This window comes from Solanum stenotomum, chromosome 9 (assembly GCF_019186545.1).
Source record: "Solanum stenotomum isolate F172 chromosome 9, ASM1918654v1, whole genome shotgun sequence".
Classification (NCBI taxonomy): Eukaryota; Viridiplantae; Streptophyta; class Magnoliopsida; order Solanales; family Solanaceae; genus Solanum; species Solanum stenotomum.
The window spans coordinates 2,021,889-2,046,310 of record NC_064290.1 but is presented as its reverse complement, the minus strand read 5'-3'; the positions used below and the strand labels follow the sequence as shown (position 1 = coordinate 2,046,310).

General features: G+C 33.5%; 2 protein-coding genes across 3 annotated transcripts; both read left to right on the top strand.

The window, feature by feature from the left end:
- The first annotated feature begins 2,056 nt into the window (after positions 1–2,056).
- Positions 2,057–8,504, top strand: LOC125876305 (ethylene receptor 2). Its single transcript, XM_049557452.1, has 7 exons — positions 2,057–2,209; positions 2,655–3,611; positions 4,687–5,055; positions 5,576–5,842; positions 5,973–6,100; positions 6,289–6,486; positions 7,808–8,504. Exons 2-7 carry the CDS (start codon positions 2,712–2,714, stop codon positions 8,154–8,156), a joined length of 2,211 nt encoding a protein of 736 aa, XP_049413409.1. The 5' UTR covers positions 2,057–2,209; positions 2,655–2,711; the 3' UTR covers positions 8,157–8,504.
- A 6,393-nt stretch (positions 8,505–14,897) lies between these two features.
- Positions 14,898–22,578, top strand: LOC125876752 (polyadenylate-binding protein-interacting protein 9). Of its 2 annotated transcripts, XM_049557989.1 has the most exons (10): positions 14,898–15,634; positions 16,945–17,055; positions 17,146–17,190; positions 19,424–19,496; positions 19,582–19,694; positions 19,839–19,898; positions 20,067–20,114; positions 20,505–20,573; positions 20,951–21,012; positions 22,246–22,578. In XM_049557989.1, the coding sequence occupies exons 1-10, from the start codon at positions 15,278–15,280 to the stop codon at positions 22,301–22,303; spliced, it is 996 nt and encodes a 331-aa protein (XP_049413946.1). In that variant the 5' UTR covers positions 14,898–15,277; the 3' UTR covers positions 22,304–22,578. The 2 variants fall into 2 exon arrangements, with proteins under 2 accessions (XP_049413946.1, XP_049413948.1); XM_049557991.1 differs by lacking the exon at positions 20,067–20,114.
- Positions 22,579–24,422: the final 1,844 nt, after the last annotated feature.

The following is a 24,422-nucleotide window of genomic DNA, read 5'->3' as shown; positions in this document are numbered from 1 at the left end:
CCCCCCCCCCCCCCCCCCCCCCCCTATCTGTATGCATGCATTTGATCAATTATTCCTTTGGTATAAAAGATTCTTATTCTTCCTCCACTATAATTTACTTGTCCTGTGTTTCGTTTTTTTTTTTTTTTGTTAGTTTTAAAAGAATATTATTTTGTATAAATTTTAAAAATCACGTAGTTTTAATATGAAATTACAATCTATCTCTATTTAGTTTGTAATTACGTTAATCCTTGAAAAAGTAAAACAAACGGATACATAATATGTAGCTTGGATATATTTAAAACTAGCTCGGATATATAATATGTAGCTCGAATACATTATAAAATAATTTAGAATTAGGAGAGAAATAAGGGATTTTAGGCTTTTAAAAATAGAAGGGAATATTAGAAATAAGGGAAGCATAAGACGTGTATTTCGTAATTTTTCCTATTATGTTAGCAATTTTTTATTTTTTTTTATTTCTCACCCGGTGTTCACAGTCCAAATTGGAGCTCCGACTAAATTTGGATCGTGTTTTGCAAGGCCCATTCTACATTCAAAAACACAAGATTAAAGTATATTTTAAATTTAATGTATATTCCATCTATCAATCATTATATGTTTATATATAATTTGACACATTTTATAAAAAAAATTATAAAAGAATAATTTTATTATATAATTTATATTAATTACAAGTCATCTAAATCCTAGGAAATAAAAATTAATAGTAGTATTTAATAACAAAACTAAAATAACTATTAGATAATAAATTTTCTTTTAATTTTTCAAATTAAGAAGACAATTTTTCATAAATTGTACATAATAGCAAATATTTAAATCAAAATAAATCATATAGCTATTGTTTCATATATTTGTAATTCACAGCAAATGTGCAGCTAATGTTACACCATTTTTGTCATTCAGTTGGAACCCACGAATTAAAAAAAATGGAAGATTTATTTTATACAAATTCCTTCACTATTTTTTCTCTCCCATTTTCTTCAACTTCTCCTAAAATCTCTCCCCAAATCACTTTTATTTCAATTGGTTGGGGCCCACGCATTTCAACAAATGGAAGAATTATTTTTATACAAATCCCTTCGCTATCTTTTCTCTCCCAGTTTCTTTCAATTTCTTCTAAAATCTCTCCCCAAGTCAGTTTTTTTAAAAAAACACATATATTTTCATCATATACATTTATAATTATACAAATACAGATCTTCCCTACCAATTTCTTTTGTATTTTCTCTCTTTCTCACTTTATACAAACACAAATTATACAAATTACAATATATAAATTGTGTTGTATAAAATGAGAGAGAAAGATTTGATATACAAATGTTTTATTTCGATTCAATTGTATACAAATTTTAATTTTATGCAACTATACAAACACAATTATTGGTACATATACATAGTAGTTACATATATACAATTGCATTGAGAGACTGCCAACGATTTATACAAACGAGAGGCTACCAGTGATTTATACAAATGAAAGACTGCCAACAATTTATTCAAATCTGATGCTCCATTAAAGTTTGCTATGGAGCGCAATTATACAAGCTATATCTATAGCATACAAATATGATTTTATATGTGCTAAACTTAAAATTTACTCTTTTCATATACCGAACAAATAAAGAATAAAGATGGACAAAAGAAGCCAAGAAGGAGTATTTAATTTAAAATCATAAAATTAAAAATTTAACTCTCTCTGCTCACTTTTTCTTATCCACTATTTCAATAATAAAATTTCATGTTTATTTGTAACTTTTAATATATCAACTTTTTTTTATCTTTCTCATGTTTTATTCTCAACGTTAATTACTTATTTTTCAAATTATATTTCAAAAGTTAATAGTACTAAACATCAATTAATAAAGAAAATGCGAAAATAACTATATAAACAATTATTTTCTTAATAATGTATTAAATTCAAATATAACGAATAAAAACAATTTTTTTTTATCAAATTGCAAGACAAAATACAACAAACACAATTGAGTAGTATTATATGATTTGACACTAATCAAACCTCCATTATTGAGTTATTGTTATGATGTCACTCAATTTTACTAAATTTAGCAACTTCACCGAATCAAAACGGTTGGCCATTAATGGAGGACCACTCTTACTCATGCTTTACTGTATAAGCGGTCATTTCTTCCCCACCTCTATCTCCGGCGACCTCGTTGTGAATTTCTTTTTCCGGCGATATTCAGTTGTAAGTTCTTTTATCTCAATTCGGTCCTCTGTTTCTTATATCAAAACAAACCCTAATCCATTTACTCGTAATTCTAATAGAGGAATACGAATTGTCACATCATTTGCTACTTTCCGTAGTTTAAAAAGCTGTTTAACAATTTTGCAAAGTCAAAAATGTTTTGAAACCAAATATTGTGCTTTGAAGTTATGCTGCAATACTCTGTTTATTAGTGTGTTAATTACTTCCTCCGTCCTATTTTATATGATGTGATAGTCGTTTGTGTGAGTATAAATCATTTAATTAGGGATAAAATGAGTGTTTTGAAGTTAAACTTGTTAACTGAATATAGAAATGTGTTATTTTTTTTTTGAATGGACTAAAATTGTGATAGGGAGAGTATTAAAATTCTCACTGTTTTGAGGCAAAGGAAGTAAATTTTATTTGCTGAATTGTTGGTTTTCAGTTATTGTGCTGCAGTGGTGTTGATAAGATAGAGTGATCATTGAGGTGATTGTTCATCATGGATTGTAACTGCTTTGATCCGCTATTGCCTGCCGATGAGTTGTTAATGAAGTATCAGTACATTTCTGATTTTTTCATAGCAATTGCTTATTTCTCCATCCCAATCGAGCTGGTATACTTTGTCCAGAAATCAGCTGTTTTTCCGTATCGATGGGTGCTCGTGCAGTTTGGTGCTTTCATAGTTCTTTGTGGAGCAACACACCTTATCAATTTGTGGACTTCAACTCCTCATACAAGGACTGTGGCAATGGTGATGACTACCGCAAAGTTCTCCACTGCTGCGGTATCATGTGCAACTGCTGTCATGCTTGTTCATATTATTCCGGATTTATTAAGTGTCAAAACTAGGGAGCTATTCTTGAAAAACAAAGCAGCAGAACTAGATCGTGAAATGGGTCTTATTCGGACACAGGAGGAGACGGGTAGATATGTTAGAATGCTAACACATGAAATCAGAAGTACTCTGGATAGACATACTATTTTGAAGTCTACACTTGTTGAACTTGGAAGAGCATTGCAACTGGAAGAGTGTGCTTTGTGGATGCCGACAAGAACTGGAGTGGAGCTTCAACTTTCTTACACTTTACATCATCAAAATCCCGTTGGATTTACAGTACCTATACAACTCCCTGTAATTAATCAAGTTTTCAGTGCAAATCGTGCTGTTAAAATTTCACCAAATTCTCCCGTTGCAAGACTTCGACCTGCCCGGAAGTACATGCCAGGTGAGGTGGTTGCTGTTAGGGTCCCACTTTTGCATCTCTCAAATTTTCAGACTAATGATTGGCCCGAACTCTCGCCGAAGAGCTATGCTTTGATGGTTTTGATGCTTCCTTCAAATAGTGCAAGACAATGGCATGTCCATGAATTGGAGCTTGTTGATGTGGTTGCCGATCAGGTTTGAATTTTTTGACATGTGACACAATCTGATAACTTCACTTTTTTATCACAATGATTTTCAACTGCTAGATATTACTTGATCATTATAAGAGAAGCTACAGAACCAATCTTAATGAGACAATTATATCGATGCAGTTTCATCTGCACTGATTACAACTACACCAACAACATACCCAGTGTATTCCCACAAAGTGTTGTCGGGGGAGGATAGGGTATACGTTCTTACCCCTACCTCATAGGTGGAGTAGCTGTTTCCAATCTTAATGAGAAATTCACACTGTAACTCCTTGTTGTATATGCATTGTTTGACTTAAGCAAGCAAAGCACTCAACTTGTTTTCCTTAAGCCGAGTGTCTATTAGAAACAACCTCTCTATCCCACAAAGGTAGGGTTAAGGTCTACGTACAATGTACATCTCACCTCCCCAGACCCTACTTGTGGGACTACATCAAGTATGTTGTTGTTAAAACACTCAACTTACCATTCACATTAGATCTTAAAGATGGCAGTTGACTAAACTGGCTTACACGACTGTTATGCTTTATTAGATTTTGATGTTGGATGTAGGATCTAAAACAAACTAGTACTTATAATTTTGATTTGATTTCATATGCATACTGTAGACTAAATATCTAGTACAACTGTACGAGTAGTATTTTCTGTACTCTTCATATAAAGTGAAAAGAAGGGAAAAATTAAGTATGTACATAAAAGAAAAGACAGTATTGTACTGTTGAGATTTCTTCAGAAGGAGTTCTTTTCTGAAGGAGCATCCCTCCACCCCTCAATTTTTCTCCGGCACCACACTTTTCCTAGTATTTCGAGAAAATAAATGGAAAAAATGAACTTATTAGAGGAAATTGAAATCTTTAACCTCTTAGTTGTGAATCTCCTTTGATAAAACAGAAATTTGTGGAGTGATTGCAGTTTCCTCGTTGAAGTGGATAGATTCAAGCTTCTAGTAAACTATGACTAATCAATCAACTGGGCTCAAACGGAAGCAGCTCATGCCTGTGGGACTTGAATGTGTGACCTAATGGAGTGACATTTTCCTGTATCTGTTGTCAATGCAGGTAGCTGTTGCTCTCTCACATGCTGCCATCTTGGAGGAATCAATGAGGGCTCGAGATCTTCTTATGGAGCAGAATGTGGCTCTTGATCTGGCAAGAAGAGAAGCAGAAACAGCTGTTCGTGCGCGTAATGATTTCCTGGGTGTTATGAATCATGAAATGAGAACTCCCATGCATGCAGTGATTGCACTTTCATCTTTGCTGCAAGAAAGTGAACTGACACCGGAGCAGCGTCTGATGGTGGAAACAATCCTAAAGAGCAGCAACCTTTTAGCAACTCTCATCAATGATGTCTTGGATCTTTCAAGGCTAGAGGATGGAAGCCTTCAACTTGATGTTGGGACTTTCAATCTTCATGCTCTCTTCAGAGAGGTAAGCCTAATTTTTCTTTTTACTTGCAAATTCTAGATTATTTGAGTAAAATAACAATGAAAGTATGTTCTCATTACTTATGACAATATTGTTTTTCTTTTATCATGTTGTGTTGGAAACTAGGAGTGACAAATGGGCGGGTCAGTTTGGATATGGGCGGTTTGGAAACAGGCTAAACAAAAACGGATAAAAATATATTCGACCTGCCCATATTTAACACGAATAAAAAATGGGTTAACCGACGGATAATATGGATAGTTTCAATAATAGCTAGGTGAGAACACAAGCTAAAAGTCAAAATAAGCTTAGACTCCCAGAAAGTAAGAACTCATGAAATGTATCAAGCAGACAAATGGGTATTGATAATATGGATACTATCCATATGTGATCCATTTTCTAATGGTCAGTTATCCAACTCATAGATAATGGGTTGGATTGGATGGTTACTTGATTTTTTAAACCATTTTGCCAGCCCTTCCGGAAACTATTCACTGATTCAGGTTTCTGTTTATTGCTTTAGGTCCTTAACTTAATAAAGCCTATTGCAGCTGTAAAGAAGCTGTTTGTCACGCTTAGTTTGTCTTCGGATTTGCCGGAAGTTGCTATTGGAGATGAAAAACGGCTTATGCAAATTCTTTTAAATGTTGTTGGCAATGCTGTAAAATTCTCAAAAGAAGGCAGTGTGTCAGTTTCTGCAGTTGCTGCAAAGTCAGAATCTTTAATAGATCCTAGAGCTCCAGAGTTTTTTCCTGTGCAAAGTGAGAATCACTTCTATTTGCGTGTACAGGTATGTTTATAGGTTTATTTTCATGCTTGATATTTAGTGTTTCCAGTAAAATGGTAGTTGCTCTGTAAATTCTTCTTGGGTAGTGATTGTTGGTTATTGATTTTACTGCTGCTTTTGCCGTGTAATTTAGGTAAAAGATACAGGATCAGGCATTAATCCTCAGGATATCCCCAAGTTGTTCTGTAAATTTGCGCAGAACCAGGAACTGGCAACTAAAAATTCTGGTGGCACTGGACTTGGCCTTGCAATTTGTAAGAGGTATCTCACTTCACTGGTGTTTGTATTGAATGCGGTTTTCAGTTTGCTATTATAATTGAGGACTGCAGATTGAGTTCTTTTTTTTTTTGGGCTGATGCACATTCCTTGGAAATTTAGTACCATGGGATGTTGAGACACTTACAACAGTGATCATTTTTCTGACGTATTGTTTTAATGGCCTGGATCAGGTTTGTTAATCTTATGGAAGGACACATTTGGATTGAAAGTGAAGGTGTCGGGAAGGGTTCTACTGCTATCTTTATTGTTAAACTTGGCATTCCTGGTCGCTTAAATGAGTCAAAGCTTCCCTTTATGCCCGGATTGCCTGCAAATCACATGCAGATGACTTTTCAAGGACTAAAGGTCTTGGTTATGGATGATAATGGGTGAGTGCTCATGCTACCTCTTTATCTTTTGACCTTTTATTTGTCCTGCATTTGCTGTCCAATCTTGTTCTGCTATGTGTTGGTCTGTTTTACGTGAGACTGGACATTTACAAGTTGAAAAAAGTGGTAGTTGTTGGACATCACTTTGGAACAGGAGCCTGACCATCTATAGTCTATGGAAGTTAAGAGTCCAATAACTTTATGTATTGTGGAATGTTCTAGACTTAGATATAGTAGGAGTATAAGATGATGTGCACCTGAAGGGTAGTGACTGCGGGTTCGCTTGTCATTAAAAAAAAAGTCCCAAGGTAGGGACGGTAAAACAAGAGATTATTTTTCCTAAAAAGTTCATTCAACTATTTCCTGCAAAAATAATTATCATTTGGTTCTGGTTCCACTAACTACTGAAGTTTGGTCTTCGATGCATTCCTCGTTAGCTTGTTAATCATTTCTTGGTTTGTAGTAATTAAATGCATGAAGTTTCATCTTGTGTTGGTAGCAAAACTGGATAAGAAGCTCATAGGTCTTATCATGCTAAAAGGAAAGTTGAAGGAGCTTAGCAAAAAGAGGAAAATGGAAGGAGGTCTTTATTGGAAAAAAAAAAAGAGGAGGAGAAAGCAAAGCAGAAGGAAAGATTGGAGAACCCGAACCTCTTAGCTTTGGAGCCTATTTATACTTTTATGTGCTTCTAATTTTGCTTATTTTAAAGGATTAAGAAATAAATATATGGACAAATTACTTTACTACACTCCTTTACTTACCTTAATATCCATTTATTCCTACTAATTTCAAAAATTTCAAAAATCCCTTATTTTACCTATGTATCCCGCATGTATCCCGTGCACAACCCTATGTATCCCGCTATGTGGAATGTATCAAACCTAATGTATCCCGTGCACAATGTTATGTATCTCGCAAACATCATTTTTAAGGGATTTTTGGTAAATATAAAACTAGAAGGGATAGGATGTTATTTAGTACTTATAATATGTGGTTCCTATAATTTATACTAAATATATTCAAGTAATCCTTTTACCCTGACATTCTTTTCGTGATGAAGGGATTAATAAATATTAGATATATACATCTGTGAGAGCTAGTTACAGAGGATTCTTGTTTATCAAATAAAAAAGCTATAGAGGATTCTCTTTTACTTATTTGATAAGTATCCATACCTTTTGCTTTTTCTTTATTCTCATTCACTGTTAGTGGCATTTACCGGAATCTGTCCTAGTGACAACTCTGTTTCTCAGGTTGTTGCAAATGTAGTATCTTTTGAAAATGATATACAAGATGTAAATTTTGAAACCTTTTCATGTAGGTTTAGCAGGATGGTAACCAAGACTCTTCTAGTGCACCTAGGGTGCGATGTAACAACCATTGGCTCCGGTGATGAGTGCTTGAGAGTTCTTACTCAGGAACACAAAGTAGTAATCATGGACGTAAGTATAACAGGTATGAACTGTTATGATGTTGCCGTCAGTGTACATGAGAAATTTGGGAAACGTCACGAGAGGCCACTTATTGTGGCTCTAACTGGGAACACTGACCAAGTGACAAAAGAAAACTGCATGAGAGTTGGAATGGATGGAGTTATTCTGAAACCTGTTTCAATTGACAAAATGACAAGTGTTTTATCCGAGCTTTTAGAGCACGGGGCTGTTCTTTAATCCCAGTGAACCAAAAGTGTCTCAAGACTCATACTCTCAGTCCCAGAAATTAGAATACAAGTGTATCGTAAATACAATTTCCGATTTTGGGCAAAACGATGATTTGTTCACGATGATGGTGCAATATGCTGATTGCAGTTTCAATTATCTTATGTAATCCTCAGTAGATTTGTATAAAGTAGTTAGCTCTACAATCTATGTATATATATGTAGGACTAGTTAAGTCTTACCTGGAAGGTTTGATATAAGAAGAATACAATGGCAATCGAATTCAGCTATAGTAAATACTTCGAATTTTAATTTGTTTGTCTTACCGTTCTTTTTTTAAAATTGTCAATTAACACCCTACATGTGAAGGGAAGGAAACCAAAAAGGAAAGGGAAATAAAAAAATGTTTCCAACAACCACCATATAAATTATAGTATATGATATGTATGCTACCAACTTTGGTAAGGTTAATAATTAATTTATGAAATGATTAGTCAAAAAAGTAGGGAATTCTGAAAGGGGCGCTAATGATAGGGTAGACAATTTGATTCCTCATTGTCAATTTTATACAAAATATATTATACAATAATGTAACTTCTTGTTGAAGAGTCTTATCAATTTAATATTATACGAGCAGCACTTTTTAACGTTAGAGAATATGGTGAGGTCTCGGTCTCAACGACAACAATAACATATCTAATAGTATAATTTCATTATCCAGTTGAAAAACATATATTCGGACTCCACCGAAAAAGAAATATGGCTACTTTAACCCTATCTATTTTTGTCAATGGAGTTCAACGTCTCATTGATTTGCTTTTATAAGAAATGTCTTAATTCTAATTATTCAGATCTCATATATCAAATATATTTATTTCTTAAATTTTAATTTTAATTTTTCAAAGGATTTATTTTTTCATGCTATACCATTTAATTCTTTGGATGGAGATAAACAATTCAGATTTGTAACAAAATTTTAATATTATTAAGATGTTTATTCAAGGACTTGTATAAATATGGCACATCACCAATTCAATCCATTCATCAACATGACTCCATGTATTATATCAAGTACTTACTACCACCGCCACACATCTTATCAACTATATATCACCATCCACGGCCATTATCAACAAGCATAATTATCATCGTTGTCAATCGCTACAATCAGTTGTTATTATTAATAGTTATCATTTATAATTATAATCATCAATCATCATTATCACAACAATCACTAATCATTAACTGCAATCACCATCACTGTCACTATTATATATTGTCAATCACCATCACCATTAGCTATCACTATCATCCATCACAACTATTAGTCGTCAACAATAACGTAACTATCACTATTAACCATTACTATCAGTGCTATTACCATTAATTACTACTATAACAATATTAATTAGACAATTACCATTAATTAGTTAACAACATTCCTATTTGAAACTAGTAATACCTTTCCTTTTTGCTCATATATTATATGATATAGTTCTTTGTTATTAAGGAAAGAATACACTTCATTTTGTTTTGGCATTCCAGCTTTACTTGAGAGAATCAAGAAAAAAGTAAAGTTGCTACAAATAAGTGATTTTTTATGCAATCTTTTTCATAAAGGTTTAAAGGCATAAAATGTACAATAGATTTCTTGTGTTGTTTTTCTCACTTTTGTACTTGGTGAGTGGAAATAAACATTTCCCTTGGCTGTAAATCATTGTGTTATTTATAGAAAAGATCATGATTGAATATATTGATAATTTCTTAATTTTTTGAATAAATTTTATTAAGATATTTAAATCACGGTCTATTTTGATTGATCATTGAACTATCTTATTAGACATTTTCAATTCAATTTTTTGGGGAAAAAAATCGTACATGTTTTCAAGGGCTTATTAATATGTAGATAAGATAACCATTTAAAATATATTATTTTCTTTAATTATACACATTAGTCTCAATAAATCGTAAATCTTCAAGCATCTATCAATTGAGGCTAATACGTATAATTAGGAGGTGATATGTTGTATATGATTTATTTATCTACGTAATAAGCACTTAAAAATATGTGCAAAACTGTCCCAAATTTAAGGAGGCAAAAGTATCAAGTTTAGATACAAATCATACCTCAAATATCTAAATAAAATTTACCGACAAATTGAAGCGATTATTGTCCATGTATTCAGATTTCAGCCTAAGATCACTGCTTTGAGATCAACTATTTATGGTATAATGGAAAGAAAAGGAACAAACCTTTTTTTTTTACTATATATCGAATATTATAATACCTAGCTAACAATTGACACAAAAAAAACTAAGTAAATGAAATTTATTATTCTAAGGTTCAAAATTGACAACAAATTTGCAATATTATTTAATTTCATTTGTAGTTCAAAGACGACTTCTTTTTTAAGACAAAAAAGATTTTGTTTATATTCTGATTGATCAATTGAAAACAAAATTAACTAAAAACAATATTTGTTGTTCAATCTACTTGGCCCTAGCCAACTAATTTCTTTCCCTCTATTCAAGTTGGATTTAATTATTGGTATCCCTATTTGTGGAAAATAGGAGATAACTAGTACCTAGTATTAAGTTAATTAGATATACAATAGTGACAGATAACAAGTAGCAAATACCATATATATGAAATTAGTCAATATTACATGTAATGAATATGTTGATATGAAAGATTAGTTGAGATTACATGTAATGAATATATTGATGTGACCTCGTGTTAAGTTAATAGTGACAGATAACAAGTAGCAAATACCATATATATGAAATTAGTCGAGATTACATGTAATGGATATGGTAATGTGGAAAGTTGTAGGTTAATTAGATATACAAGTAATAAATACCATATATATGAAATTAGTCGAGATTACATGTAATGAATATATTGATGTGGAAAGTTATCATGACCCAGACCGTCGTGATTGGCATCCACACTAATCCTCCGGTGGGAGAACCATTACTACAACCCAAGCTAAACAACTTAACCAAAAACTAAGGCATTTAAGATATTGAAGCAGATTTAAATGTCTAAGAAAAGAAAAATAGGGAGTTCCCATAAACTCCAACAAAAGTCTAACAAAACAAATGCGGAATAATACCTAGAACCTGAAAGTCAATGTACCAAAACTCCAACAAGAACCACAAGTCTAAACAAGAAGGGGTACAACCCCAAACTAACACAAGGAATCTAAAGCACTAGTCTAACTCCGAAAATGTGGACATAAACAGAAAGAAAATTCATGGCAGCCCGGAAGACCTGGTTCACCCTTGAATTCGATTGATCACTGATCTTCTAAGCGAGGTCTATCAGTAGCCGCCTGAAGATGCCCTGTACTCAACAAAGAAAGAGCAAGTGCAGTATCAGTACACAACCACAATGTACTGGTAGGATCACGCGGTTATCCCAATAGGCGAAACATATGTAAGTCATTACAACAATAATAAGCATGCATACACCGAACATATACAATATCAATTATCACTTACGAACAACATACAATTTCACAATCTCAAGATATACAATTATGCCAAGTCATTGGTCCTCTCACGGAATTCATACCCAAACTGTTAGTGTGCCGGTACGTGGTACCCAATCCAAGTTAGTGTACCGAACGTGACACATGATCCCATATATGCGTCGGAACGTGGCACCTGATCCAAGTTAGTGTGTCGGAACGTAACACTCGATCTATTCATCAAGCCACAATCACAATGTACATTCTCATAATTATACAATCAAGTCATGATTCATGGCATATAATTATTCAATTATCCTCATTTATAATTAGTGTGATCAATAATGCAACATTCGCGTACATACATGCATTATAATGAAGCAATTACAAATATATATCACACCAACATGAAATCACAACCATCATCTACCTCGAACAAAACTTGAATCCCTTAAGAAACTTGATTCTTCCCTTTCCGTATTCTTTCCGCTTGTTCTTGGTCTACAAACAATCATAATAATGTAAGGATCAATAAACAAAACCTAATTACCCGGGTTATAACCAATAACATCAACCCTAGGCCAAATCCTTGATCCTCATACCCAAGTTAGGGTTTCTTCCACCATAAATCACATATCAAAACCCTCTCTCATCAATAATTACCCAAGAAACTAAGTTCTATGAATCGAAAAGTGGATTCGGGGAGTGAAAACCTTACCTTTGGCCTCAAGAATGGTTGAAACTGTCAAGAAAACACATGTGGTCGTTCCTTAGCTCTCAAAGTCGAAACTTGCAGAATAAAACGTTTTTGGGGTTTATTTCTGACTTAAGTCGCGTCTGTCCCGCCACAGCGGTCCTCACATCGCTACAACGGCCCCGCCCTGGTAGAAAATTCCCGCCTTAGCGGCTTGCACGGAAACACTGAGCAAATTTAAGAATTCCAAACCCCCATTTCACAACACACCTTCATCCCATGACACTCAGAAAATACATGTTCACGCTAAGATCAGTTTCGGGAGTTCTACCACCCGAATTCAATTCCGTAAAGTCGTACAGGTTCCTCAACGTCTTAGCTATCTACTCATATGATCAAATTCATAATTAGATCTCCCTATTGTTACCAGATTTCCCTAGACCTTACTGACTCCGATTTCGTCCAAATCTGGACTAGATTGGAAAATTCCAAGTTACTACCAAAAAGTTCTCCGTTCCAAAAAAATTTCCCGTTGACTTTTCTATAACGACGGGAACAGGTAATTACAAAAGTTGAAGGTGGCAAATATTATATTGCATTAGTGGAGATACATGTAATAAGTACAATATTAGTGGAAAGTTGATGGTAATGAGTACTTTGTGAAATTAATTGTGTTTATATGATATAGAAATATATACTCTATATTAATAATTTCTCATATATATAAAGAAACTTATATATTTCCAATATCGAGAAAAATAATCCATTTTGTAATTTGTTTTTTTATCTATGCACGGATGGCTCAATGTCATTAGAAATGAAGCATCTAACGTTAGACCTCCAAATTTGATGGATCTTTTTCAGTAATAACAAAATAATTATATGTTTTTTAAAAAATAAAATAAAACTGTGTTTATTAATTTATTTATTTTATTTTTTTCTAGTTTGTTTCGAAACTTTAAAGAGTGATATTTTCTTTTTTGTCAATTTTTTAATATAACTTTCCACATGACATATTTAAGATTACAAGATTTTATATATATATATATATATATATATATATAAATCTTCTTTACTTTTTAAAATTTTCTATCAAGTCAAAATTGCACAACATATTAAATGGATGAAGTACAATTTATAGAAAAGATAAATTTATTTTATTAAAAAAAAATTGAATCTCAAAAATAAGTTTAAATATTCAAACAATTTTGTATCTTAAAAAAATTAGAAAATAGACTTTAAATATACAAATAAAAAATTCAACACCTTCAATTTATTTTTGACTTTACCATGGTTAGATTGAGGAGCCCTTGTATTTATGTACTAAAAAAAGGAAATTTCCAATCATCACTCACTCCATTGTGTACAGCATCACCAAGAGAACTAGACAAACAACTTGTGATATTAAAAACATAAAAATAATGTCACAACTATATACTAAAAAAAAGAACATTAAGAAATCTGATAATTAAAAATAATAAAAGGTACAAAGGAAAAGTTACCATCCCAATAAACATTAAAGAGGCAGTTATGAATCATATGAATTGCATATCCAAAATACCTCACAAACTAACAAAAACAAAGGCAGACTCATTCTTGCCTTAGCTGTATTTTTTTAAAAATATTTGCAATCTTCATTTGTCAAAAAAATCAGCATATTTATTATTTTCCTCTAAATATATCTAATATTAAATTTTGTTAATTTTAATAAATATTTTTTTATTTTAAATAAGGGAGATAGATGTGCTATATATACTCTTGTTATTTGATAAATGTAAATAGTCCACTTTCACTTCTAATTTTTATTGTCATTGCATATTTTTAATATCAAATAAAAAATAATACTATATATTTTAGTATTTTGTAGTAATAAGCGGACAACTTCACCCTTAGTCAGACAATTCAGGTTTAAGTAATGAGTATAGAGAAAATTTTGGTGGGAACAACATACCTCTAAATGGATTCTGGAGTGTGCAATCTAAATTTAGTTGGGGCTCTAATGCAAGCCGTGGAAAACTAAAAAGAAAAAATAGAGGCAAAGCTAGCTCTTAAATTACGTGTTGAATAACTTTAAGAGCTCGTTTGGTTGATACTTCCTCTATTCTATATTAAGTGAATTTTTGAGGTTTTTTTCTTTGTTCAAAATAATTAAATTGTTCAAAGTTCAAGATAGATATTTGAATTGTTTTTTTTCATATTTGCCTTTTTCATTTATTGAAGTTTTATGTTTTCTAAAAGATAAATTACAAAGTTATATTTATGTTTCACAAAAGAGGCAATAGCGAAAATTATGGTTTGAATTAATATGTGCATATTGACTCACAAATTCAGTTAAATATGGATTAGAGGAGAGTAATAAATTATTTTGGAATTCATTATTTTCAGAAGTGTAAGTAAAAATAATTACTAAATAACTAAGTTCGCAACAAATTATTTAGTTATTTTATCCTATCAAATATGAATAAATTCATCTTAAAATTAATTTCAAAATTAGTTATTCTTTATCTCCGAACCAAACAATCCATAAAAATATCAAAATTCCAAATTTCATAAACTTCAAATTCCGAGTCAGACTCGTATAGTAGTCTCATCTCTCTTCAAAACGACAGGGAAAACAATGTCTAGCTAAAGGCCAAAACCCAAAGCTACCTTCTTGAAATTTCCATAAAATCACCTTCCAACAGTCTCTCTCTGATCGAATTTTGTTAACAAAAACCCTTAAAAGCTTCTCTCTTTCATCACCATTCTCTACTTCCATTCCATTTCTGACCCTTTTTTCTATATATAAAACAAACTTTCAGTCGGTTTTCCCTATTACATTTCGCCGATCATCAAAATCTCGAATCAAAATAAATAAAAATTGGAACTTTTGATTACCCTTTTTCAATTATTGTAATCAAACAATTCTGGGTTTATATTGTTTTCTGTAAATTTTGAGTTTTTTTATATATATTTTGTGCATTTCCATGGCGGCTGATGCACAAGTATGTGGTGAAACGGCAGTGATTGAGGCTCCGGCTGTTCAATCACTGTTATCAAACACTGATGATACCAAATTTTCTGATGTGGGTTCGGAAGAATCTGAGTTCAATTCTGAGAAAAATGTGAATTCTGAATCTGTAGTTAATGGTGGGAAGGATTGTTCGGATGTTAAATCTGATTACAAAATGCAAGATATTGTTGACATGCTGAAGAAACTCAAGTTGAATCCTCTGGCAAAGGAGTTTGTTCCTTCTTATTATAATCGCGATCAGATGTTTCTGAATAATTTTGTGCCTGTTATTAAGACTGTGGGAGGTGATGCTTTTCAGAACAATGGAAAGGTATTGTTTCTGTTGTTCTGAGTTAAATTGATTGAACAGTTGTTTTGGACTTCTATTTTGTTGTTTATTGTATTTGGTTGATTGATTCATGACTTGGGCAATTATTAGTTCTTTGATTTCACTTGATAAAATCGAAATTCTGATATATTGGAAGTGCTTTTCCAGTTTGCAGTTTCGCTGGGTAGGCTGCATAGACCTTTGTGGTCCGGCCTTCTTTGGACGTGTGCATAGCGGGAGCTTAGTGCACTAGGCTGCCCCTTTTTACTCATCTTTATTTTCCTTTAGTTTTAAGGTTTTTATGAGGTCGTATGTGCATCCATTAATTAGTGGTATACTTGTTTGAATTATGGGGAATGTAGCTGTCGTAACGATTTTGGTTGAAAGTCTCATCATTTTTTCTTGGTAAAAATTGATTCTTGGAGATTCAAATATTGGGATGTATGTGGAAGTATCATTAATCCTGTGTGATATTTGGTAATCAGTCTGTCAAATAAGTTGTTGTGAAAAGTTTCATGCTTTGGGTCGTTGATCATTTATCAAGGGTAGTTTGAATGAATGTAGTAGCTGGATTTCACAGTTAGAGGGACTTTTGCATTCTGAAGCTTTCTTGTCAAAATTGATTCTTGACTCTTCCTTTAGTAATTAATTGCTGACATTCCGTTAGTCAAAAACAGAATTTTGACATTGAGTTAGTTATTGGTATTAGTGACTTTTGTTTAATAGAATTGTTGTGGATGCTTAGCTGGTAAAAATGAAAAAACGTTTTTTTCCATTGTGGTGAACAGGATGGAATTTGTCGTTTTGATTCAAATGTCCACTTGTGAGTGGTACATTTTCATTAAATTTGGTGGTTTGAGCAGTACTCAGATCAAACCTTTTTCTGTATGCGCACCAGATATTAGGGAATATATTTGTCATTTTGTATGAATTGGATTAAAAGTTTTGGTCCGGAAGGGGCTTGTTGATGTTTTAAGCATCTTTCCATTGCACCTCTGCAAAGAGGCTGTAGAAGCTGATTTCACGCTTTGCATCCGTGATGCGCAATTCACCAAAGGAACAATTCTACCTTAGCTTCAAATCTTATCCTCATTAAAAGTTTCGCATGGTCATGATGTTTATTTTCTTTTATAAAGAGAAAAGTTCAACCTTCCATACTTATCAATTTGAGGATCGCGTTTCAGATCATAATTACCACAATTTACCAAATACCCTCGTGGATTGGGCATTGCATTTCGCCATTTTGAAGTGATTTCTACTGCTCAATTCAGCAAGCTGACTCCTCCCTAATTTTATCACTAATGTGTCTGCAGAGAGGTAACAACCACAACCAGGGAAGAAGAAGAATGAACAATAGAGCTTTTAAGGCTCAAAGAGAAGATAGCATTAGGAGAACAGTATATGTTTCTGACATCGATCACAATGTAAGTGAGGATGGATGCCCATTTATATTTGTTTTATGTTCTGAATTTTGTATTTACAATGTTCCTCTTTTTTACTTTGCATCACCACAGATAACAGAAGAGCGTCTTGCTGCATTATTTAGCGCTTATGGACAAGTAAGTGACGATGCTCTTCTGGACATTGGTGTGATTCATTATATTAGATACTTGAGTGCTTTAAGTGCAAGGTGGCGCTTCTTTCAATTAATAATTGAGAAACCTAAAAACAATTAATGCGCTAAGTGTCATGCTGAAGCAGATGGGTGCCTATAGCATGTGTTTTACTCCATATTTTAGGCCTCAAGTCCAAGTTTGTTGCTTTATCTGCGTTGTATAGGATGATGAAATTCCATGACCTGCAAATAAGCAATAACCTTTAGACTGTCTAATATTATGACTTACGAGCTATGATTAGCATTAATTGTCAGGTTGCTTAAGACATTAGTATCGTTGAAATATCTTGATCATTGACATATTGATGCCTAGAGGAGCTGGCTTCAAATTACTGATGACATGCAGCAAACATACTTTTTGCTATCTTTGGTAGAGGGGTGAGTGTTCTTTCTATCTCTTGGCTGTGGTACTAGTAGAATGACATGGTGCGTAATATTCTGAAATATTGACCAGGCCGAGGTACTTATTTTCTTGTCAATCTCCATTGAGAGTCAAAAAGGGTATCTCAAAGTTAATGTTGCCTAGGCTCAGGTATTATATATTAATTTTCTGGTCATGCCAATTCAGTGTCAAAAAAGGTAGCTCAAAGTTCTTCAAATTCTCCGTCAGCTAGTTAGAGTTAAATAGTAGCTTCTTCTTAAAGTTGTTTCTGTCAGTCTAATCCCCTGAGAAATTCTCGACGATCATGGGAAAGAGGAAAGCTGAAATGAGGAGATACAAAACGAAAGAAGAGGCCTAAAGGTGAAGCTGGTAGATGCACAAGCAAACTATATATGTTGCTTGGACTCTCCAAAAAAAAGTCCGATGTGCACAGGATCCTTGAAAAGTAGTTCATTTTTTGAGGATCCCACACGCGTATAACACTAGTCTTGGAGAGTCCGTGCAACATAGCAAGAAAAAACCTAATAACTTTAACACAACAAAAGATTGATTCATATTATAAGTACTTTACCATTAGACGGATATAAGCTGCCTCCTTTCATATTCCTCCTAGGCTGATCCTGAACACCAAGGACACTTGTATCATTTGACTTCTAGGACAAGTCACACGTGGGATTTGAATTTTCTTGAAAAACTGTACTTTGCTTGACTAAAGACATAAGAAGTAGACTATGAATATTTACTGTAAGGATGTAATCACTCCTGCCTGAAAACTAATAAAATAGCCTATATCTGAGAGCCAGTTACTAATTAAGAAGCATGTAAAGATGAACCTAAAGTATTTCTAAAGTATATAAAGTACCATATCCTATTGTTCTTCCACTTACATCCTGCATCTCTGAGTGGAATTTAAATTTCTGTGCTTTCGGTTTGGCTTACAGTTTTTGGATATCTTCAATGTACATCATACATTTTTTACTTAAATTAACATATTAGGAAGACTCTAAAGAAGGTTACAATATACAGAAGCAAGTAGGTATTAAAATTTTGAACTACGAAGTCTATAGCTCAAAAGAGCGCTACTTTGCTTGTTATTTCTCTCTTCTTTCTTTCTTTTTCTTACACTTTAGTGTCATAGTAACGTGCTTTAACTGTCTTTTACGCACTAGCGATGTGTGCTGATGCTTATTCTGGTTAAAGACTGTTTGAATTAATATACTTCTATACTTTACTTTTGTCTCCTAACTTGCATCATCAATTGAAGAGCTTCTTTACACTTTGGTTATGGTTTGTTTTACTGTGTAATATGGTTGGCTTATGATTATTGCCCTGCAAAACCATTATCCATTTCATGGTTTGTCTTTTCAAAGATACTGATATGCCATACAACTATTTTTACTGGTTATGGGACTGTCCAACAAAAAGTTTGGTTTGTATGAAACTTGGAAAGCTAGATTGAGGTCCTTGTTGTCAGTCTGCGAGGTGTTGGTGAGTCACAATGCTTATGGTTCTGTTTGACATAGTTGGACTAGTTTCCTCTTCATTTGTTAAGTTTCATGCCATTTTGACACAATTGAATTGTTCTTTATCCTCATTTCTTTCTCAAACTAGACTGACATTAATTCATATTTGTGTTTTTGGTGAAAATTGTTGTGTAATTACACTAGGTATGTTGTTGTTGCTTTGGTGAAAATTTTATGGGGTATCTATTGAGGAGTGTAATAGTGGTCTTTCTATAATTAAAAAAAACAGTCTAATATTGGTGTGTTTTCTTTTGGCTACACTTGCTCCATAGGTTGTTGACTGCAGAGTTTGTGGTGATCCCCACTCTCGCCTTCGCTTTGCCTTTGTGGAATTCGCCGATGAATGTAAGTTGGAGGGGCTTGAAGTTTTTCTTAGTACCTGAACATTCAAAAGTCAAAACTAACTTGTCATGTGGAATCATTCTAACAGACTCAGCAAGAGCCTCACTTTGCCTTTGTGGGACAATATTAGGGTTCTCTCCTCTGAAGGTCCTACCATCAAAAACTGCTATTCTACCCGTGAATCCTACATTCCTTCCTAGGGTATGCACAGATATGTGTCATTTTATTTACTTGTTTATGGATCATGTGTAAAAATAATTTTCTTGTGGTTCTATCTCATCTTATAGAAGTAAGGTCATGGAACTAAATGCTTCGTTTTCCATTATGTGTACATGCTATGTGCAGTCTGAGGATGAGCGTGAGATGTGTGCCAGGACAGTCTACTGCACAAATATTGACAAGAAGGTATAAATTCTCGCCTTGGAAATCTTCTGAAGTTATTGCATGCTTTTTAATACATCTTTCTGTGGGATTACCGGTGTGTGATGCACAGGTTATAATGATCTGGCTCAGATTACCTTTTATTTTCATAATCATCTGAAAGTTTAATGTATTGTACTCTATCCTGAACAGCTTTCTCAAGCTGATGTAAAGAATTTCTTTGAAGCAAGATGTGGTGAGGTCAGTGTGATGTCTGAAACTTCTCATGTATTAAGTTGGGAAAAGGGTCTGAAATATATCCGAACTTTGACCGAAATTGTTGTAACAATACAGAACTTTGGAAAGGACCTTTTACCCCTGCACTATTTAATAGTGTATTTTAAAGGTATATATGTACCCATGTGGACACATTACTATTTATAATTATGTAATATTTATGATGTCCACGTGGGCACATATATACCTTTAAAATACACTATTAAATAGTGCAGAGGGGTAAAAGGTCCTTTCCAAAGTTCGGTATTGTTACAACAATTTCGGCCAAAGTTGGAGTATTTTTCAGACCCTTTTCCCTATTAAGTTTAAGGAATGTTCACCCAAGTGATGCTGCAACTGCTCTTCTCTTTGCAGGTGTCTCGCCTGAGGCTTTTGGGGGATCAAGTGCACTCTACCCGTATTGCTTTTGTTGAATTTGTTATGGTACGTTGATTTTCTTTTTTCTTTTTCTTTGGATTTAAGTTGGGATGTAGCATCAATAGGTACATTACACACACCTATAGATTCTATGTCACTAGATGAAGACTCCCCCTTATTTTAGTTTTGTGTCATGTCATTGTCAGCACCATCTTCTTCTTTTTTTGTAATTCCTTTGAAATGTACTTCTCTTCCTTCCCTTGTTATTTATGCGCCAACCATCACTCTGGAGACACCATTGAGCAGAGGAAGTTCCTATAAATTATCAGTGGCATATCTAAAGCTGCAGCATAATATTGAATATTTCATTTTGAAGACGATCTAAACGGGTGTTGAAATTACAGTAAATTTTGCATGTAAACAGATACTTGATAAATGTGCAGGCTGAGAGTGCAATTTTGGCATTGGACTGTTGCGGGCAGATTTTGGGATCCCAACGCATCAGGTACTTTAGTTAGAAGTGTCTTTGATCCCAATTAGTATTGCATCTTTTTAAGCTTGGTATCTCAGGTTCTTTTTTTCTCCCAAGTAGGCACCAATCAACATAGTCATGCATTCTAAGGTTCCCCTTAAACTGCAAAAGCTTCTTCTCTCTTTCTCCAAATGTATACTATGACATTGCTTGCTTTCTGCCTTTCTGTCATCTGAAAATGAAACTTAAAAATAATGCTACAGTTACGGTCAGTGCATGCCAGATCCTAGATTGTGTATCAGTCAGTTATTTATTTTTGGGAGTTGGGACATGTTCAGTCTAGGTAATATTGTTGTGTTTGTACACCCTGGTTAGTGTGAGTTTGTGTTCTGTAGCCTCGAGAATATGTCAGTCCCAGTTGCCGGCTTGCACATATAAGCATTTCAATTGAATTATTACTCCCTTTGCACCAGTAAGAAAGACCCTTCACTCATTGAGGATCGAATTTGATCGATTTTCAGAGTCAAATTGAACATGTAAGAATTCAAATTGGAGTAGATGTTAATCGATAGCTACTTTCAAGTACTTTTCTTAACAAGGTTGAGAGTAGAATATGAAACTAAATCTAAGATTGTCAGTCCAAGTACTGTTTCTTGTAATTATATAGGATCATTAGGGTGTGACTTGTGAAGGTCCCATGGGGATGGCCTAGTGGTTGACGCATAGACCAACCTGGAGATTCAGGTTTAAATTCCATCTATAATACATGGTATGAGTCCTCCTGCTTGACAGATAACCTTGACAATGGTGGTTGCGGGCTGGACATACGGCATGATGAAATAGTCAAAGTGCATGCAAGCTGAACAGAGCACCACTGATATCCCAAGAAAATATCGGTTGTGAAGTTTTAGTGATTAGAGTAACTAACATATACAAAATGGAGAAAAGAAGGTTTGGGGCCCTTTGTTGGATGAGAGGGATTATCGAATTTACCATTCGTATACTAGCCATAATGTCTTCCCCACCCTCTTTACCATATTTTATTTTTTGCACTATGCATTTGACAAAATTTACCACTACTGAGTTGTACTTGACTCTCGTTCAGCTACATGCATCACAAGGTCTCGTCTTCTAAATCCACCCCCACTCCTCCCCTCTTCCCCCGGGTTCTCCGTTCTTTAGCCAGCATTTCCTTTTACCAACAGTATGTTATGCTATTTATGTTTAATGTCTCTTCTAACTTTAATACCTTTGCTAATGCCATAGGGTGAGTCCTTCAAAGACACCTGTGAGGCCACGAGTTCCTCGTCCCATGATGCATTAGGCAATCCTTTGTTGCTATCAAGGTCTGGAAAGAGTTGAGCGCAAGCCCTCTTGGAAGACTTGAGGTCACGATGGGAACACGAGACAAACTTCTGTTTCAGTAATTTCCATCTTTTTCTTTCCCACTTCCTTTCAACTCGCAGTAACTTTATCACTACTGAAAATGACTGTTGACCCTGTTTTAGCTTAAAGTTTTTAACAGAAATGTCACAACATTTTAGTAGTTCCATACTTTCCTTTTATTAAGCACTTGCTGGTTGATGCTTGATGGTATTTGGTTTAAGGCAATCTTTGATAACCATTTTAAAGAAATTCTTTTTCTCAAAAATGATCTAATCCAAAATTTGAAATTTATTGTTTTGTATAGTAACCTCAAGTTAATATTATTATAATAATAATTGGTTATAGTAACAGGTAACTCCAAATTTAATTTGTTGGCAAAGAACTTTTATTGACGTGGAATCAAACTATCAGCGGAAAAACATATGTAAAGCACTTGTAATAGACATTGAAAATTTCAAAATACTTTAAAAATACCATCAAATAAAACAGACACCTTAAAGAAGAGGCATTTTACTGTTTGGTACCTACATCAGAGTTCGACTAAATTTGGATTCACGAGTTCTCCTGTTAGGTGATTCTGTATTTCAGTGTTTACGGATGAATGAGTACTTAATCTCCATCCCAACTTTTGTTGGTACTTCTAGCCTCTTATTAGTGTAGATTGATGATACGTAGTCCTAGAAACTACTGGCAATGTAGTTGGACTTTCATGTCGATTCGAATGAGAGTTTTTTTTAACGTCAAAATAGAATCTGGCATTGACGATCAACAAGTTAAATTTGGAGTTGGTCAACTTTTCCTAATCTAGAAGCTTAGGAGTTTGCTTGGTCTGCAAGGAACTTCAATTAAGATGTTGTCCTATATGTTTCATTTTCAAGTGCATTCTTCATATTTTTTTGGTGTTTTTTCTTTCCTAAAAATTGATCTTGACCTATAGGGTGTAAGATCATGTCATTGAGAATGTGTCAAGCAAAATATTTTTTTGGAGAAATAAGTGATTTTCATATTTATTTTTTAGTATTTGACAAATAAGTTGAATGAAACTTTTTTGAGAATAGACACACTATAGAGATGGGGTGTGAAGCGAATTCGAGAATTGAAGTTTATGAATTTCTATAGCTATTTAAGTTGACGTATACAATAATAATTGAGGTTCACATAATCATAATCGCATATCTGAGAAAAACCTAAAAATTGATTAGAAGTACAAAAGTTATTGAGTTCACGTGAATCCATAATAAAATTATGAATCCGCTTTTGATATGATGGGGTGGGGGTAGGGCACTAGGGCAGGGGTCTAAGGTATGAGGGACGAACAATGGGGTGAGGTGAGGTGGCTGTGTTAGGGTGGGTGAAGACAATCAACCTAAATTATCACTTATGTAGCTTAATTTTCTTTCTTTCATCATAGAAATCAATTTTTAAATTTTAAGAAAGTTATTAGAATATTTTTTTGATAAATTAAATATGAGAAAACTGAAAGTAAACAAATATTTTCCAAATAATATCTTCTATTCCAACATATATCATTGTTAAGTAATAAAATTAATACACTGAACTAAAATACTACTATATTTTTTTAAAAAAAAATAGAAAAATACTTTATAGTATGAAATATTAAATAAATAGTGTCTGGTTGACCACAAAAAGTAGAAAATGTCACAATATTTTGCGCCCTTAGAGTGTTGGAAATTTTGTCGTACAAGAAATGATTGGTGACAAAATTGCTACAATGTAAATGTCTATGTAATTAATTATAAGAAATTACAAAGAAAGGGTGTTTAGGGTCTTGTAGGCCCTATCAAGACTTTTATGTGTTGTTAATTAATGGACATTTTTTTTGACTAATAGGGGTGATAAAGACGGTGTGGGACAGGGCAAAAATGGCATAAATCTGTGAAGACTTTAATCCATTCTTGCTTCGTTTCATTTCGTATAGTAATAATTTTGATTTTAAATTCGTCTTTTTATAAAGGGCAATTTCATTTTTATATCCTCGATATGATCAGGTGTGTACGTAGTAATTTCACAATTCAATGAATTTCCTCTAATAGAAT

What these genes read in the sequence shown, in the direction of transcription:
- LOC125876752 (XM_049557989.1), top strand. Translation starts at nt 15,278, where the DNA reads ATGGCGGCTGATGCACAAGTATGTGGTGAAACGGCAGTGATTGAGGCT. An exon ending in TTTCTGACATCGATCACAAT is followed by an intron (nt 17,056 to 17,145) that starts GTAAGTGAGGAT and finishes GCATCACCACAG; the next exon opens with ATAACAGAAGAGCGTCTTGC. An exon ending in TTGGGATCCCAACGCATCAG is followed by an intron (nt 21,013 to 22,245) that starts GTACTTTAGTTA and finishes CTAATGCCATAG; the next exon opens with GGTGAGTCCTTCAAAGACAC.
- LOC125876305 (XM_049557452.1), top strand. Translation starts at nt 2,712, where the DNA reads ATGGATTGTAACTGCTTTGATCCGCTATTGCCTGCCGATGAGTTGTTA. An exon ending in TTGATGTGGTTGCCGATCAG is followed by an intron (nt 3,612 to 4,686) that starts GTTTGAATTTTT and finishes TTGTCAATGCAG; the next exon opens with GTAGCTGTTGCTCTCTCACA. An exon ending in TTCATGCTCTCTTCAGAGAG is followed by an intron (nt 5,056 to 5,575) that starts GTAAGCCTAATT and finishes TTATTGCTTTAG; the next exon opens with GTCCTTAACTTAATAAAGCC.